The 17,060-nt window shown below is 44.0% G+C and overlaps 1 protein-coding gene across 2 annotated transcripts; it reads right to left on the bottom strand.

Moving 5' to 3' along the window:
• Positions 1 to 844: 844 nt before the first annotated feature.
• Positions 845 to 9,270, bottom strand: Tmem70 (transmembrane protein 70). Of its 2 annotated transcripts, none has more exons than XM_070038734.1 (3): positions 8,954 to 9,270; positions 7,428 to 7,533; positions 845 to 1,423 (listed from the first exon to the last, which is right to left on the bottom strand). In XM_070038734.1, the coding sequence occupies exons 1-3, from the start codon at positions 9,161 to 9,163 to the stop codon at positions 969 to 971; spliced, it is 771 nt and encodes a 256-aa protein (XP_069894835.1). In that variant the 5' UTR covers positions 9,164 to 9,270; the 3' UTR covers positions 845 to 968. The 2 variants fall into 2 exon arrangements, with proteins under 2 accessions (XP_069894835.1, XP_069894836.1); XM_070038735.1 differs by lacking the exon at positions 8,954 to 9,270 and adding an exon at positions 8,755 to 8,936.
• Between the last annotated feature and the right edge of the window lie 7,790 nt (positions 9,271 to 17,060).

Genomic DNA, 17,060 nt, shown 5'->3' on the forward strand with positions numbered 1-17,060 from the left:
CTACTTAAGCCACATCCCCAGAGTTGTGAAATCCATTTAGAGCTAATGATTGACTGAGAACACAAAAGGGAAGGACAAATTGGATAACCAACTGAAGATAGCACTGCTTAGACTTACCTTTTCCCTTACAGCTAACCACAAACTCAACTGCACACTCTTACTATGGCAACTATCCCAGAGGAGTTAGGCAAAAACCTGTGCTCTATTTAGCAATCCATGAATTGAAATCCCATTTGGCTTGTTTGGTTGGTACTCAACCACTAGGGCCATGACTCCAGCTCATCTTTTTTTTCCTTTGTTGTAGATCCTAGGGCTTGAACTCAGGGTCTGGGCACTGTCCCTGACATTTTTGCTCAAGGCTAGCTTTCCACCATGTAAGCCGTAGTCCCACTTTTGGATTTTGGTGGTTAATTGGAGATAATAGTCTTATGGACTTGCCTACATTGGCTGGTTTCAAACCTCATTTCTCAGATCTCAGCCTATTGTGTAGCTATGATTACAGACATTCAGCATTCAGCCCAGCTTTTTACAGGTTATTTTGGAGACAGAGGCGTGCGGACTTTTCTCCACAAGCTGGCTTCAAATCACAATCCTCCTGATCTCAGCTTCCTGAGTAGCTGTGATTATAAGCCCAAGTCACCAAAGTGCCTGGCTCAAAAGTTTAAGTAGGAAAAAAAATATTTCTATATTTAGAAAAACCCAAACACAAAGAAAATATAACTCTCCTTTTCCTTCTGTCATTCAATCCCCAGTTCAGAGACAACCAAACATATAATCAATGCATATGCCAGTATGTACCTGCACATTCACATTTAAAACATTACAAAGGAACATCATTCTGATAATGAATTAGAAGCTGTTTAATAGTTTCAAGTTATTTTTAATAATCACTAATAAAAAAGAAAAGGCAGTCTTATATACCAAAACACAGATTACAGTTACAGTAGTTACAAACACAACAAGGCCCATTAATCATCGTCAAGCTGTTTCTTTGTACTAGCCTCCTCTGTATCAAAAGTGAACGGTTTGTCATAACCCATTAGATGGTTATAGTCATCAGGATTTGTAAAGAGCACGGGATTAACTAACAATGACTTTGTTTTTGCATAAAATGTGGTAAACAAATGTGCACTGTTGGGGATCTTCACATCATTCTGGTGAAACACTGTGCTCATTTCTGAAAGCAAAACACTGTAAGTAATAGCTTTGTAAGTGTCCGTCGTGGGCTCATGGTATAATCGAACAACATAGCCTTTTGTAAGGAAGTGAAGCAGTGTTGGGGTGATCACTGTAAAGCTTCCTAGGACGCCATAAAATAAGATTTGTAAAGGCAGACTTCCAAATATAATGTTACTCTGTGCAAACAGGTATGGTAGAAATGCAAGGCTGAGCACACTTGTAGAATAAGAGAAACATTTCACACCTAAAGGGAAAAAAGAGAAAATGATTAATACTTTTAAATTACATATAAGAATCAATTCATCCTAGTAATTCTTTCATCTTTCTTATGGTGTATCATCATGAAAACATTACCAATGTTTAAATCCTAGTATTACCACAAGCAAACAAACAAAAAAGCATCACAATGAGATAGAAATACAAATTACACTGCTTTATTACATGCCAGAATCTCTTAAGCAATTTTCCACAATTAATAATAAAATCTACCTATGAGATTAGTGTATAATAGTCAATACCACAATAAAAAGAAGAAAAGGAAATGCCAGAGGAACTCAATTTGGAAGCAGACCTGGACTTCACAATGGAACCTGTCTCAAAACACAAAAACAGAAAGCAAGGATAGGGCTAGGTACACAGCTTTGTGGTAGAATATTTGTCTAGCATGAGTGAGTCTCACAGATTTCTGCCCAGGCTAGCTTTTGTTTCTGTTGGTCATGAGGCTTGAACTCTGGGCCTAGGCGCTGTCCCTGACCTCTTCAGCTCAAGGTGAGTGCTCTACCACTTGAGCCACAGTGCCAATTCCAGTTTTCGGAGTGGTTTATTGGAGATATGAGGCTCACAGACTTTCCTGTCCAGGCTGGCTTTGAACTGTGATTCTCAGCCTCCTGAGTAGCTAGGATTACAGGTGTAAGCCACTGGCACCCAGCCCAAGCTAGCTCTAAACTGCTGAGCTGTGGCTCAAATGGCAGAATGACAGCCATTGAGGAAAAAAAAAGAAAAAAAGCTAAGAAACAGCATCCAGGCCCTGAGTTCAAACCCCACAACCAACAATAAAATATCACGCCCATAATACTAGCTACTCAGGAGGCTGAGGATTGTGGTTCAAAGCCAGCCTGGGCAGGAAAGACCATGAGACTCTTATCTCCAATAAACTACTCAGAAAACCAGAAGTGATGCTGTGGTTCAAGTAGAGCACTTCCTTTTCTTGAGCTGAAGAGCTAAGGGACAGAGCCCAGGCCCAGAGTTCAAGCCCCACAACTGACAAAATAAATAAATAAATAAATAAAAAATAAAACAGCAAGTTTTTTTGTTTTTACCAATCCTGGGCTTGAACTCAGGGCCTGCGCCACTGTCCCTGAGCTTCTTTTTTCTTTTACTCAAGTCTAGCACTCTAGCACTTGAGCTACAGTGCTACTTCTGACTTTTTCTGTGTATGTGGTACTGAGGAATCGAACCCAGGGCTTCATGAGTGCTAGGCAAACACTCTACCACTAATTTACAAATTTACTTAAGATGTTAATTTCTCTTAGTTTTAACTTACAATTTTAATATGATAGTAATCAAAGTACCATCTATTTGGAAAACTAAACAACTGAGATCCAAAACAAATATTATGACGTTTATTTGAAAAAACAAAAGGATAAAAATACCAACAAGGACAGCCAGGTATCCGCAGCTCACACTTGTAATTCTAGCTATTCAGGAGTCTGAGATCTGAGGATCTCAATTCTAAACCTGCAAGAGCATGAAAGTTCATGAGACTTATCTCCAATTAACTATCAAAAAGACAGAAGAGGAGCTAAGGCTCAAGTGACAGAGCATCAGCTGTTAGTGAAAAAAACTAAGTGACAGTGTCCAGGCACTGAGTTCAAAAGCAATGGGGAAGCCGGGCGCCAGTGGCTTGTGCCAGTAATCCTAGGCTGAGATCTGAAGCTAGATGGTGATTCAAAGCCAGCCCAGGCAGGAAAGTCTGGGAGACTCTTATCTCCAATTAACCACCAGAAAAAACTGAAGTGGCACTGTGGCTCAAGTGGTAAAGCACTCATCTTAGCTGAAGAGCACAGAGACAGTGCCCAGCCCCAGAGTTCAAGCCCTACAACTGACCAAAAAAAAAAAAAAAAGTAGTGGGGGAGGGGAGAGAACTAAACTTCATTCATAAGAAATACACAATTGAAACTACAGTATGCTACTGGTTTTCCCCCAAATTGGCAAACCTAGAAGTATAACATACTGCTGCTGAAGCTGTAACAAAGAATAAATCCATACGCTGCAGTTGGCTGAAGGTTTAATTATCTGGTGTTAGTAGTTTAAAAATAGTAGCTTCCTTCTTCCCACAGGTAGTTGCTATGACATCAGTATGAGTGGGATAAATGAGGACCAAGTGGCCTCATTATAAGTTCCCTCAGCCCTTCCCTATTCCCTAATACCTTTGTCATATCCTAGTGGGTTAAAACAAAAAGTATCCTCCATAAAATTCATGTCTACCCAAAACTTCAGAATGTAACCTTATTTGGAAATAAGTTTCTGCAGACTTTAAAGATTGAGATGGGATCATGCTGCATTAGAGTGAACCCTAAATCATATGAAAATGTCCTAATAAGGCAGAAAATAGGACAAAGAAGACTATCCTGTGAAGACTACAGCAGAGACTAGAGTTATGGCAGCCATAAGCCCAGGAATGCAAATGACTGCCAGGAACCACCAGGAGTGGCAAAAATTATTCTCTAGAGCCTGCAAGCCATCATAACACTGCCGATACCTTGATCTTGTATTTCTCCCTGCCAAATTGTGGCAAAATAAATTTCTGGTGCTGGGAATGTTTTTTGGTGGTAGGGTGCTTGCCTAGCATGCATGAAGCCCTGGCTTCAATTCCTCAGTACCACATAACAGAAAAAGCCAGAAATGGCGCTGTGGCTCAAGTGGTAGAACACTAGCCTTGAGCAAAAGCAGCTCAGGGACAGTGCCTAGGCACTGAGTTTAAACCCCAGGACTGGAAAAAAAGGTAGGTAGATAGGTAGATAGATAGATAGATAGATACATACATACATACATACATACATACATACATACATACATATACATACACATACATAGATACATAAATACATACATAGATATATAGCAAATTTGTGTTTTGCTGGGGTTTTTTTTTTTTGGTCAGTCATGGGGATTGAACTCTGGGCCTGGAAGCTGTCCCTGTGCTCTTCAGCTCAAGGTGAGTACTCTACCACATGAGCCACAGCACCATTTCCAGTTTTCTGGTGGTTTATTGGAGATAAGACTCTTGTGGACTTTCTTGCCCGGGGTGGCTGTGAACCGTGATCCTCATATCTCAGCCTCCTGAGTAGCTAGGATTACAGGAGTGAGCCACTGGCGCCTGGCAAATTTGTTCTTTGTCAGTCAAGGGGCTTGAACTCAGAACCTGGGCGCTTTGAGCCATAGCTCCCTTCTGGGTTTTGAGTGGTTAATTAAAGAGTTTCATGGGGACTTGTGGCCTAAGCTGGCTTTGAACTGTGATCCTCAGACCTCAGCCTCCTGAGTAGCTAGGATTATAGGCATGAGCCACAGGCATCAGCTAAATTTCTCTTCTTTTAGGTCACTAAATTTATAAAAATGTATGTCAGAAATCTAATCTACTATCTTATTTTGTCTGGAGTGAAATAATTGCTATTTCCTTTCTTTTTCAGGTACTTGGGTTTGAACTCAGGGCCTTGAACTTGCTCAGATGGAACTCTACTACTTGAGCCATACCCCCAGCTTGGCTTTTGCTAGGTTTTTTTTTTTTGGGGGGGGGGAGAGGGTCAGTCATGGGGCTTGAACTCTGGGCCTAGGTGTTATCCCAGAGCTCTTCAGCTCAAGGTTAGCACTCTACCACTTGAGCCACAGCGCCACTTCCAGTTTTCTGGTGGTTTATTGGAGATAGGATTCTCAGGGACTTTCCTGCTTGGGCTGGCTTTGAACTTCGATCTTCAGATCTCAGCCTCCTGAGTAGGTAGGATTACAGGTGTGAGCCACCAGCGCCCAGCTGGCTTTTGCTAGTTTTATGGAGATGTAGTCTCATAGGTTTTCTGCCCAGGTTGCCTTCAAACCTCAATCCTCCCAATCTCAGCCTCCTGAGAGTAGGTAGGATTATAGGCATGAATCACATAAGTGACCAACTAAAGGCTATTTGGGGAGTACTGGGGTTTGAATGCAGGCCCTCATACTTACTGTAAAGGCACTTTACCACTTCATACATACCTCCAGCCCCTGTAATTAGTATTTTTTTTACTTTGTACTGAACATGGGACTTGAACTCAGGGCCTATACCCTGTCTCTGAGCTTTTTCGTTCAAGGTTCTCTGCCACTTGAACCACAGCTCTACTTCTGGCTATTTTGGTGCATAACTGGAGATGAGTCTCATGGCAGCCGGGCGCCGGTGGCTCACACCTGTAATCCTAGCTACTCAGGAGGCTGAGATCTGAAGATGGAAGTTCAAAGCCAGCCCTGGCAGGAAAGTCTGTAAAATTCTTATCTCCAATAAACCACCAGAAAACTGGAAGTGGCGCTGTAGCTCAAGTGGTAGAGCGAAAGCCTTGAGCTGAAGAGCTAGAGACAGCGCTCAGGCCCAGAGTTCAAGGCCCACGACTGACAAAAAAAAAAGTCTCATGGCAGAGCTGGCTTTGAAATAAGATGCTCAGATCTCAATCTCCCAAGCAGCTAGGATTACAGGCATGAGCCACCATCATCTAGTGGCTTTCGCTGTTGTATCTTTCTTCAATACTACTTCGGTGCCTGGGATGCCCTTCTTTCTTCATATTCAAATTCTACTTAACTCATCCAGAAGGAAAGCCATCTTGATGTGGTCTTTTCTGTTCTTTCTCTCCTTAGTCTGAAAATAATATATAACCTGCCTCTTGAACTCAAATCTATTGTATAATTTTATAAATAGGATTATTATGAGGCATTTGTTCCACCTTATATTTGAATAACATTCCAACACAAAGCCCCTGACACAATACATAGCAAATACTTCAATGACATCTCTAATTATTTATGAATCAATAACCGAGAACTATGAAATATGTACCCATATGGCAATTTGGGGAATTGCCAAGAATGATACCTCTACCTTAATGGCTCTCTTCAATTGCCACAGAAAATACTGATCTGCTAGTGTCTTTCTAACACTAAAATAATTTAAACACTAAATTTCTCTATAAGTTAAAATTGTAAAAATAAACAAAATTATCATGAAGTTATACCAGCCCACAAATACTATGTCCTACCCACACCAAAACTAATTTCTATTTTCCCCTTTCTAGAAAGAACCTGCTCTACATTTCACTTTATGTATTGACCTTTTTTTTTTTGTGGGGCCTGAACTCTGGGTCTGGGCACTGTCCCTCAGCTCTTCAACTCCATTTGAGTCACAGCACCACTCCTGGCTTTTTCTGCTTATGTGGTGCTGAGGAATCGAACCCAGGGCCTCATGCATGCAAGGCAAGCACTCTACTATTGAGCCATCTTTCCAGCCCCATGTATTGACTTTTTAAACAAATGTCTAGAACTCAGAAGGCTTAGGCAGTAAGATTAAGAGTTAAGGACAAGGCCAGTGCTGATGGCTCATGCTGAGATCTGAGGATCACAGTTTAAAGCCAGCCTGAGCAGGAAAGTCTGTGAGGCTCCTATCTCCAATAAACCACTCAGAAAACTGGAAGTGGCACTGTGGCTCAAGTGGTAGAGTGCTAGCCTTGAGCTGAAGAGCTGAGGGACAGCGCCCAGGCCCAGAGTTGAAGCCCCAGGACCAACAAAAAAAAAAATTTAAAAATTAAAAAATATCATTCATTGAATGATTAAAATATATAGTGTCTATTATGAAGATAGCAGAAGAAACTCACTGAAAATTAATGAACAAGAGGGTAGAGGAATGTGGAGACAGTCATAGGTGAGGTTAACCTGACCAAATATAACAAATGCAGGCATCAATTACCATAGTAAAGCCTCTGTGCAAGTAATATATGCTAACTTTTTTTTCTTTTTGGTGCCAGTCAAGCCCCACAACAGGAGGGGGGATGGGGAGGCAGGGACGGGCAGGGGGAGGAGACAGAGAGACACTTAAGTCTCACTCTCTTAGAAACAGTCTTCTAAAAAAGTTATAATAGTCTTATATAATTGAAAGATGCTAAAACAATGAGTAAAAAAATACATATGTATACACATATTGAAAGGAAATACAAGAAATATCCTCACTTCTGATTACCCACCAAATACTGCACGAGACAGATTCCCAGTATAAATCAGCCTTCCATCTTCTGATTTGTCAAGCTGTGTATGTATGCATCGAACACATCCTTGCCAACAACTAGGAATCTATTGACACAAGGAATCCATAATGAGTGCACAATAAATTAAATTTTACATTTTAAAAGTTTGTTTTAATAAACTGCCCAAATCTACAGATTAAACCGCATACCATAATAGTTTTGCTTAATTCCAGTCATAAGTAGAAATCTGCTAAGTTGGAGCTTAGTATGTTTGCATCTCAGCTCTCAGACTTTTGCATCTAGTGTCACCTTGAACACATTTAAAAAAAAAAAAGAATAGTGGAAGTGAGCCAGATGCTGGTGGCTCACGCCTATAATCCTATCTACTAAGGAAGCTGAGATCTGAGGATCGTGGTTCAAAGCCAACCCAGGCAAGGAAAGGCGGTGAGACTATAATCTCGAATAAACCACCAGAAAACTGGAAGTGGCACTGTGGCTCAAGTGGCACAGTACTCTCCTTGAGCTGAAGAGCTCAGGGACAGCGTCTAGGCCCAGAGTTCAAGACCCATGACCACCACCACCAACAACAAAGGTGGAATTGTCTTAACAAGAATATCATGTGAGGGGCTGGGAAGGTGGCTCAGTGGTAGAGCGCTTGCCTTGCATGCTCAAGGCCCTGGGTTCGATTCCTCAGCACCACATAAGCAAAAAGAAAAAAGCCGGAAGTGGCGCTGTGGCTCAAGTGGTAGAGCACTAGCCTTGAGCTGAAGAGCTGAGGGACAGCGCCCAGGCCCAGAGTTCAGGCCCCACGACCGGACCCAAAAAAAAAAAAAAAGAATATCATGTGCATTAGGCTTAAACACATTGGTTAGTCATCAGAGTATAGCACAGTGGTGGAGCACCTGCTAGCATAAATAAAATTAATTTTAATACATTTATCTAAGCAAAACAATCTGCAAAGCCAAACCTTGCATTATGGCTTGTAGTTTTAAAAAGAGAGCAAATAACTTTGTAAAGAATCTTGCATCCCCTATTCCATTCATTCACTGATTCTTTGACAAAGGGTCTCACTAATGTAGCGCAGGCTGGAGCACACAATCCTCCAGCCCCGGGATCCACACAGAGGACAGGGTGTGCTGAGATTACAGGTGTGCCTCGGCGTGCCTCCTCCTTCATTAACATGGAGAAGGTTTTACTTGAAACGTTACATCAAATTCTTACAGAAACAAAGGAGTCCTGGGAACTTCTAAAAGGGGATTTCACGGGGCCCACAGATCGAAATGCAAAACGCATGCTTGTTCCCCCCCCCCCCATGGTAAAACTTAACTAATAAAAGGAAAAAGTCACCACTTTCCGGCGGCGTTCCCACCGTGCTGAAAGCGCGAGGCCCAGGGCTGACCCCGGCCCGGGCCTCGGCCTGCCGCACCCGCGCAGCCCGCGCGCACCAGGCCGGACGGGGAGGCCGCGGAGGCTCCCGGGCCCACGCCATGCCCGCTCCCCCCTCACCCAAGCCCGAGACGGCCGACCTGCGCTCGCCCGGGCCACGGGAGAAGCGGCGCGGCGCCTGGCGACCCCGCGCTCCCGCCGCCGACCAGCCCCGAGGGCGCGCGGCAGGAGGCCGCTCGCGAGACGGCCGCGCTGGGGCCTCGCAGCGCCGCGGCTGCCCACGCTGCGGTCCTCTTCCCAACCGGCCGCCAAGCAGCCGCCCACCGGCCGCCGAAAGCCAGCAGCAGCATCTCGCGGACGGAGGGCGAGCGGGGGATGTCGGCCCCGCGGGAGCAGCCGAGGACGGCAAAGCAAGGCCCCGCAGCAGCCGGCCCGACCGCAGGAGCGCGCCGCCCCGAGGGCCGGCAGCGCCGCGTGCGCTGGCTGCGGGGCTCGGCCGGCAACTCTCCCGGCCGCCGAGGGTTCCGCCGTCAGAGGCACCGCGAGCACCCGCTCTCCCCGGGGTGTGGCTCACTCTGTTTTTGTTGGGTTTTTTCCCCCTCTATGCTGTTGGAGTAGCTTGAAATTTAGCGCCTGCGTCCAGATCCAAGGCTGGCACTCCACCGCTTGAGCCACACCTCTACTTCTGGCTGTTTGCTTTTTTTTATTTTGGCTGGTCCAGAGTTTGAACTCAGAGCCTGGGAACGGTCCCTGGGCCTCTTTATGCTCAGGGTTAGCACTCGACCACTTGTTGGTTTTCTGGGGATGAATTGGAGATTAGAGTCTCAAAGACTTTCCTGGCCCGGCTGGCTTCCAACCTCAATCCTCAGATCTCAGCCTCCTGAGTAGCTAGGATTACAGAGCCATCTGCTCCTGGTTTGCTTTATGCTAGTTAATTGGGAGTCTCAGATTTTTCTTCCTGGGCTGGCTTCTTAGCAGTGATAAAATTACTTATTTCTGAGTAACCGTTTTTGTACAGTTAGTGTCTCTTTTTTCTTTTTCTTTATTTATTTTTACTTTTTGGTTCTGGTCCTGGGGCCTGAACTCAAGGCCTAAGCACTGTCCCTGAGTTTTTGTGTTCAAAGCTAGTGCTTCATCACTTCAGCCACAACACTACCTCCTGTGTTTGGTAGTTAATTGGAGATAAAAGTCTTATAGACTTTCCAGCATAAACTGTCTTCGATTGCAATCCTTATTGCTCAGCCTCCTAAGGAGCTAGGATTACAGGCGTGAGCCACCAGCATCCAGCAGTATAGACTTAACAGGAATTCTAACAAGCCAGTGTTATACTTTCCAAGAACCACGGCAGCCACATTAGACACGAAAATAAAAGACCTGTCTCAGCAAGGCAAAATTTACTTCTACAAAATGGTGCACCAAGCAGGGCACTAGTGGCTCACACTTGTAATCCTAGCTACTCTGTAGGCTGAGATCTTAGGATCGTAGTTCAAAGCCAGGCAGGAAAGTCTGAGACTCTTTTTTTTTTGGGGGGGGGGGTTCCGGTCATGGGGCCTGAAATCTGGGCCTGGGCACTGTCCCTCAGCTCTTCAGCTCAAGGCTAACGCTCTACCACTTGAGCCACAGCACCACTTCCGGCTTTTTTTTTCTTTTTGCTTATGTGGTGCTGAGGAATCAAACCCAGGGCCTCAGGCATGCAAGGCAAGCACTTTACCTTCCCACCCCCAAATCTGATACTCTTATCTCCAATTAACCACCAGAAAACCAGAAGTGGCACTGTGGCCTAAGTGGTAGAGCACTTGCCTTGAGCTGAAAGAGCTCAGGGACAGCGACCAGGCCCAGAGTTCAAGCCCACCACCAACAAAATAAAAATAAAGATGGTGGGCCACCAGCCAAAACTCTTGTAAGCAAGCACACAGAAATCAGGCTGCTCCCCTATTTATTCCTAACTCAGCAGGTCCTGCCCCCTCTGCTCAGATTGGTTGAGCTCAGGTTTACAATCTGCTCTGGATTGGCTAGTTTGAATAAGATAAGATGTATTTACATCAGGTGACCATTAAAAGACTTTGAAATAAGATTAACAGTACAGGGGCTGGGAAGGTGGCTCAGTGGTAGAGCGCTTGCCTTGCATGCTCGAGGCCCTGGGTTCGATTCCTCAGCACCACATAAACAAAAAGAAAAAAGCCGGAAGTGGCGCTGTGGCTCATAGTGGTAGAGCGCTAGCCTTGAGCTGAAGAGCTGAGGGACAGCGCCCAGGCCCAGAGTTCAGGCCCCACGACCGGACAAAAAAAAAAAAAAATAAAATAAAAAATAAAAAAAAAAAAAAAGATTAACAGTACATGGTCTCAAAGCTTGCCCATATACTCACCTATTCTTGATCAGTCTAAGATATGTCTTCTGAGGTATGTCTTAATTCTGTTGGAAAAATCAATTAACACAAAGCTTTATACTTAAAAGTTCCTATACTCTTTGCCTGACTTACGTAACTGTAAATCACCTTTATAATAACAATTTTTAAAAAATCCTTAAAGCAGTCCTCTTTCCCTTTCAGACCAGAGCAGGGTCTTTTTTTTTTTTCCCAGTTTTACTTTCTTACTTTCTTTTTTTTTTGGGGGGGGGGGGTCCGGTCGTGGGGCCTGAACTCTGGGCCTGGGCGCTGTCCCTCAGCTCTTCAGCTCAAGGCTAGCACTCTACCACTTGAGCCACAGCGCCACTTCCGGCTTTTTTCTTATGTGGTGCTGAGGAATCGAACCCAGGGCCTCGAGCATGCAAGGCAAGGCAAGTGCTCTACCACTGAGCCACTTTCCCAGCCAGAGCAGGGTCTTTCAAGCAACATAATTTGATTTAAAATTTTTTTTTAATTTAAAAAAAATTTTTTTTGCATAAGCAAAAAAAGAAAAAAAATGGAAGTGGTGCTGTGGCTCAAATGGTAGAGCGCTAGCCTTCAGCTGAAGAGCTGAGGGACAGTGTCCAGGACCAGAGTTCAGGCCCCACAACCGGACCAAAAAATTAATTAATTAATTAGTTAATTAATTAAAAAAATAAAAAGACAGTTTTTCTTATATCAGAAAAGGCTCCTAGCCAGGTACCTGTGGCTCACACCTGTAATCCTAGCTACTCAGGAGACTGAAGTCTGAGGGTTATGGTTCAAAGCCAGCCTAGGCAGGAAAGCCTATGAGACTCTTATCTCCAATAACCTTAGTTATGTTATCTCCTGCCACCAGGCTTTTCCACATGAGAAAAGTCTTTTCTATCAAAGTAATTGATTTCCTTTCTGTTTATCTTGTGAAATTTTTCTGAAAAATTCCTGCTTTGGCCAGATGGTTTGGGCCTTGTTAATTACATTTTAGTTACATCCTTTTCCCACTGCACTTTAATTAAAATATCCTATTAATAGCTCCTTGAATTTTAATTACTTCCTGTTAATTAAGCCATATCCTTTGCAGATTGGGAACCTGAGCTCAGCCAATCTGAACAGAGGGGCAGGGCTTCTGATTTAAGGATAAAAAGGGCGCAGTGTGCCTGTTCTTGTGCTTGCTTGACAAATTTCTGGCTAATGTATCCTTCAGAAGTAAACTTTCCTTTACCAAGTTCCTTTTGAGTTGGTATCCTCATTCCTATAGAATACCCAACATCTTGAGCTGTTTCTTGCATCCATTATAGGTTTATATTACGGCCATGGCTGCCACAGTCCACATTATTGAGGACAGTTTGAGGGAGACCACTTTCTGTGTTTTTCTACAGATCATTTGGTACTGTTCTAATAAGAACCTAACTTAGAAACCAGCCCTGAAGAAATGGTTGTTTGAAGTATTATAATTGACCCTCTAAATTTTAGGAAGGACAAAATATACCTGGTACACATATAAGAAGCTAAATCCTATCCCTTTTAGCATAGGGAGTTTTGATGAGCAAGTCTTTGAGGTTTACAGCAGGAACCTTTTATATCAATGTTTTATCCTTGGGTCCCATCCCTGAGAAGTATCTCTTCACAGTAAAGAGAACTTTCCCTCTGAGGAATTGTACATTTGCCAGGAGCTCTGATGTAGAAGACCAGAAAAGCATGATTAAACTCTGTATCCATTGATCCTTTTCTTCTCACTAAGCTCCGTTGCTTGAGTCAGAAGAGTTACTTACGTGCACTCCTGCCTGGGAGAAGAGCACCAGTATCTGGAAGAGTTACCATTGATGCCTGTTAGAGTAAATTAGACTTTGCAGAAAATCATGCAGACATCCAGGTACAAAGAACAAAGAAAAGGTTTGTTGCCAGCCAAGGGACTGGCAATACCCCTTCTCACAAGTGAGAAGTGAGAAGAACTGTTTGTCTGAGGTGCCCTATAAACCTACTGAGGTTTAGAAGGGGCTAGGAGGCAGAGACCCTGGTGTGGATGTGAGGACCAGGGGCCTTATCATGGTGGACCAGGATTTATGACTGCTGCCCAAGTAGTCGATAAGGGGCTCTGCAGCTGCCCAGACCTGAAGCTCACTCTAAGGGGCTCTTGCTGCCTTAAATGGTGGTAGCTGCCCCAGAGGGGTGCCATCTCAAGACAAAGGGTGGTGGGAGGGTTGGAGGCTGATTATCTACTGCCTTTACTAAATGGACCTAGTGTTGCCTAAGAAGGGAGCATGCTAAGCTGTGGAGAGGGGAAGGAGTGTGCTAAGCTGTGGGAAGGGAGCTCGTTGGGCTAACAATGCATGAGTGCGGTGTGGTGGGTTCTTGTTCTCTGACAACATAGAAATAAGTCCAGGAACACAGAAGGCAATTACTGTGAGGAAATAGTTTATTTAGCAGTGTTTATTTAGCAAAAGAGCTAATTTAACAAAGAGAAAGTGTCACTCAGGAAAAAAATGGCTTGTCCCTCTGAGTCTTGTTGGAGCTATTGCGTTAACCCTAACCCTCCTTTTTTTTCTCCTCCCTTTAGGCAATTTGTCAGGTTATCGTTGGCTTGTCTAAAACAGGCAAGAAACTCCCCTGGCGGTAGCCTCAGGATGGTGGGCCAGCCTGAGACTTTGTGACATTTCCCCCTTTTCTCTTTCCTGCCTTCTGGACTCCCATTCCACAAAAGTACTGGATCAGGAGCTGGGTGCTGGAGGCTCACAGGTATAATACTAGCTATTCAAGAGGCCTCAATATGAGGATTGCAGTTTGAAGCCAGCCCAAGCAGGAAAATCCATAAGACTCTTATCTCCAATTAACCAACAAAGAGCCAGAAGTGGTGCTGTGGCTCAAGTGGTAGAGTGCTAGCCTTGAGCACAAAAGCTGAGGGACAGCACCGGCACACACACACACACACACACACACACACACACACACACACACACACACACACACACACACACACACACACACACACACACACACACACACACACACACACACACACACACACACACAAACAGAGTCAGGGGCAATTTCTCAAATATTCTCTATCTACTTGTGTCTGCAGAAGTATCACCCAGTCAGATATGTGCTATGTCTCCTACTCTTCAGGGAGATACATGGCCAGGTTAAGAGAAGAGAATTTTTAAATGTTTTTATTGTTATTATAAAGGTGATGTACAGAGGGGCTACATTTACATAAATCAGGTAAAGAGTACATTTCATTTGGGACAATGTCACACCTTCCCTCACTCTCGGTTTTTCCCTCCTGTCTCCAACCACTAGTTGTAGAGTTCATTTTCAACAGTGTCTAGTGAACACCACTCCATTTCTGTGCCCCTCCTTGCCCTCCCAAGAGCAGGATTTGGACAGCTGGCACTTCCAACGGCAAGGCTTGGTATCAGAGAAGCCTGCTTTCAGAGTGCCTTAGGCTTCCTTTCAGGCAAATAGCCTGATACCTTATGAGAAGTGTGTACAATCAAGTCCTGCCGGTTTTTAAAACACTGCCAGTGTTTTAAGCACTGAGTGTTTCGTTGCCTTGGGGGACTAGAAAGGTCATGGATGGCAGCCATAGCTCGCAGGCAGCCTAGTCATCACTTAGCTACAACATTCAGTTCTTTTTCTCTGTCCTTTTTTAATTAAACTTAAATATTACCTATAAAAGACACCTTTAAACCAAGTAACAGAGAAAGGTTAAAAATACAAAGATATATAACAATAAAGTTCTAACAATAAAAGGCAAGTTTAAACTAAAATTCATTCAAAACAGAACACAAAACAAAAAAGTAGATTTAAAAAATAAAGCTTTTGGGCTGGGAAGGTGGCTCCGTGGTAGAGCGCTTGCCTTGCATGCATGAGACCCTGGGTTCAATTCCTCAGCACCACTTAAGAAAAAAGAAAAAAGCCGGAAGTGGCGCTATGGCTCAAGTGGTAGAGTGCTAGCCTTGAGCTGAAGAGCTGAGGGACAGCGCCCAGGCCCAGAGTTCAGGCCCCACGACTGGACCCAAAAAAAAAAAATCTTTATAATACAACATCCATTTCTTTGCTAAGATGCCTACACAAACTTGGCTGGTCCCAAGATTGGGTAAGCACACCTACAGGCATCCCATTATGCTCATGGACATCTATAGGTTAAAGTTTTTTCTAGTTGAAAGGCCTATGACAGGTTCTTGAAGAAGAGCCTGCTGAGCCAGGCACTGGTGGCACACACCTATAATCCCAGCTACCCAGGAGGCTGAGAATTGAGGATTGTGTTTTGAAGCTAGACCAGGCAAGGAAGTCCAAGAGTCTCTTATCTTCAATTAACCACCAGAAAACTGGAAGTGGAAGTGGTACTATGGCTCAAGTGGTAGAGTGCCAGGCCCTGAGTTCAAGTCCCAGGACTGGCAAAAAAGAAAAAAGAAATGAGTCTCACAGACTTTCTTGCTAGGGCAGGCTTCAAACTTCAATCCTTAAATCTTGAATATCTAGATTTACAGGCTGTGATCCACCAATACCTGAAATGGCTTCAACAGTTTATGTTACACACGGGGTGGGGGTTGGGGGGTTGGTAATGTGTAAGTCCCCTATCTGCATGACAAAGAGGGCCTTGTATTTGTTTTTTGTTTGTTTGTTTTTGTTTTTGCTGGTCTTAACACTAGAACTCTACCTAGATGCTGTCCCTAAGCAACTTTTGCTCAAGGCTAGTACTCTACCATTTGAGATACAGCACCACTTCCGGCTTTTTCTATGATTAATTGGAAATAAGAGTAGCTAGGGTAACAGGCATGAACCACCGGTGCCCAACTAGGAGGGACTTTTTTTATTTGGCATCTCCAGACCTCTCCATTTCCCAGTGGGGCCAGAAAGATCTCTCATTTCTGTGCCTTCCATTTCTCCTGGAGTATGAAGAAAGGTATACCCTACCCTGAATCTAGCCACTTGTACTTGGGTTACTATCAAATGTATCTGATGCTGCCTAGCTCACTCCCACCATTTTTTTTTTTTTTTGGTCGGTCGTGGGCCTTGAACTCTGGGCCTGCACACTGTCCCTCAGCTCTTCAGCTCAAGGCTAGCGCTCTACCACTCAAGCCACTGTGCCACTTCTGGTTTTCTGGTAGTTAATTGGCGATAAGAGACTCACGGACTTTCCTGCCTGGGCTACCTTTGAACCATGACCCTCAGATATCAGCCTCCTGAGTAGCTAGGATTACAGGTGCGAGCCACCGATGCCCAGCTTACTTCCACCAAACTTGATCCTGCCAAGTCTATTGTGCTTAGCTACTGTATGAAATGACAGTCTCTATAGTATGAGATGACAGGTATTTATTTTCCCTGTATTATCGAGTGTAGATTGCCCATGATCTCTTTTTCTTAAAAATTTTTATTGTGATTAAATGATTCATAAATTTCACAAATTTCATAGTCTTGTAAGATAGTGATACTTAGTTTAAAAGTCACAAACACATTCCAGCCTTCATGGGCAAATTGTCTTTATCATAGTCTATAAAGTTTGTGATTCTATGAGCTTTGACAATACAGCTATTTCTTCCCCAATGGGTGATATGTACATTTCTTTCCTTTTACTTAGTGTCAGCTGTTCCCTCTTTCCCTCTCATTCCCTTCCTCCAATGGCTGCCATTGAGTTGCTTAGTTAGAAATCTCAGAGCCTTTGGTGCCTGTCTTCCTACACTAAAGAGCACATAGCATATGACTCAGAGTGTACATCTTTTTCCATCAAAGCCGACAACCCAGTCCCTAACACCATAGGTAGTAGCTTAACAATGTCAGGGGTCCTTAAGGAAGGACACCAGGTCATAGACTTAGACAGACATCCAACCTAACATGTCCCACTGAGGAGTCAACAGCTTTCCCATTGTTAAAAGGTAAGA

This window comes from Dipodomys merriami, unplaced genomic scaffold, assembly GCF_024711535.1.
Source record: "Dipodomys merriami isolate MVZ:Mamm:240054 unplaced genomic scaffold, mDipMer1.0.p SCAF_291, whole genome shotgun sequence".
Lineage (NCBI taxonomy): Eukaryota > Metazoa > Chordata > Mammalia > Rodentia > Heteromyidae > Dipodomys > Dipodomys merriami.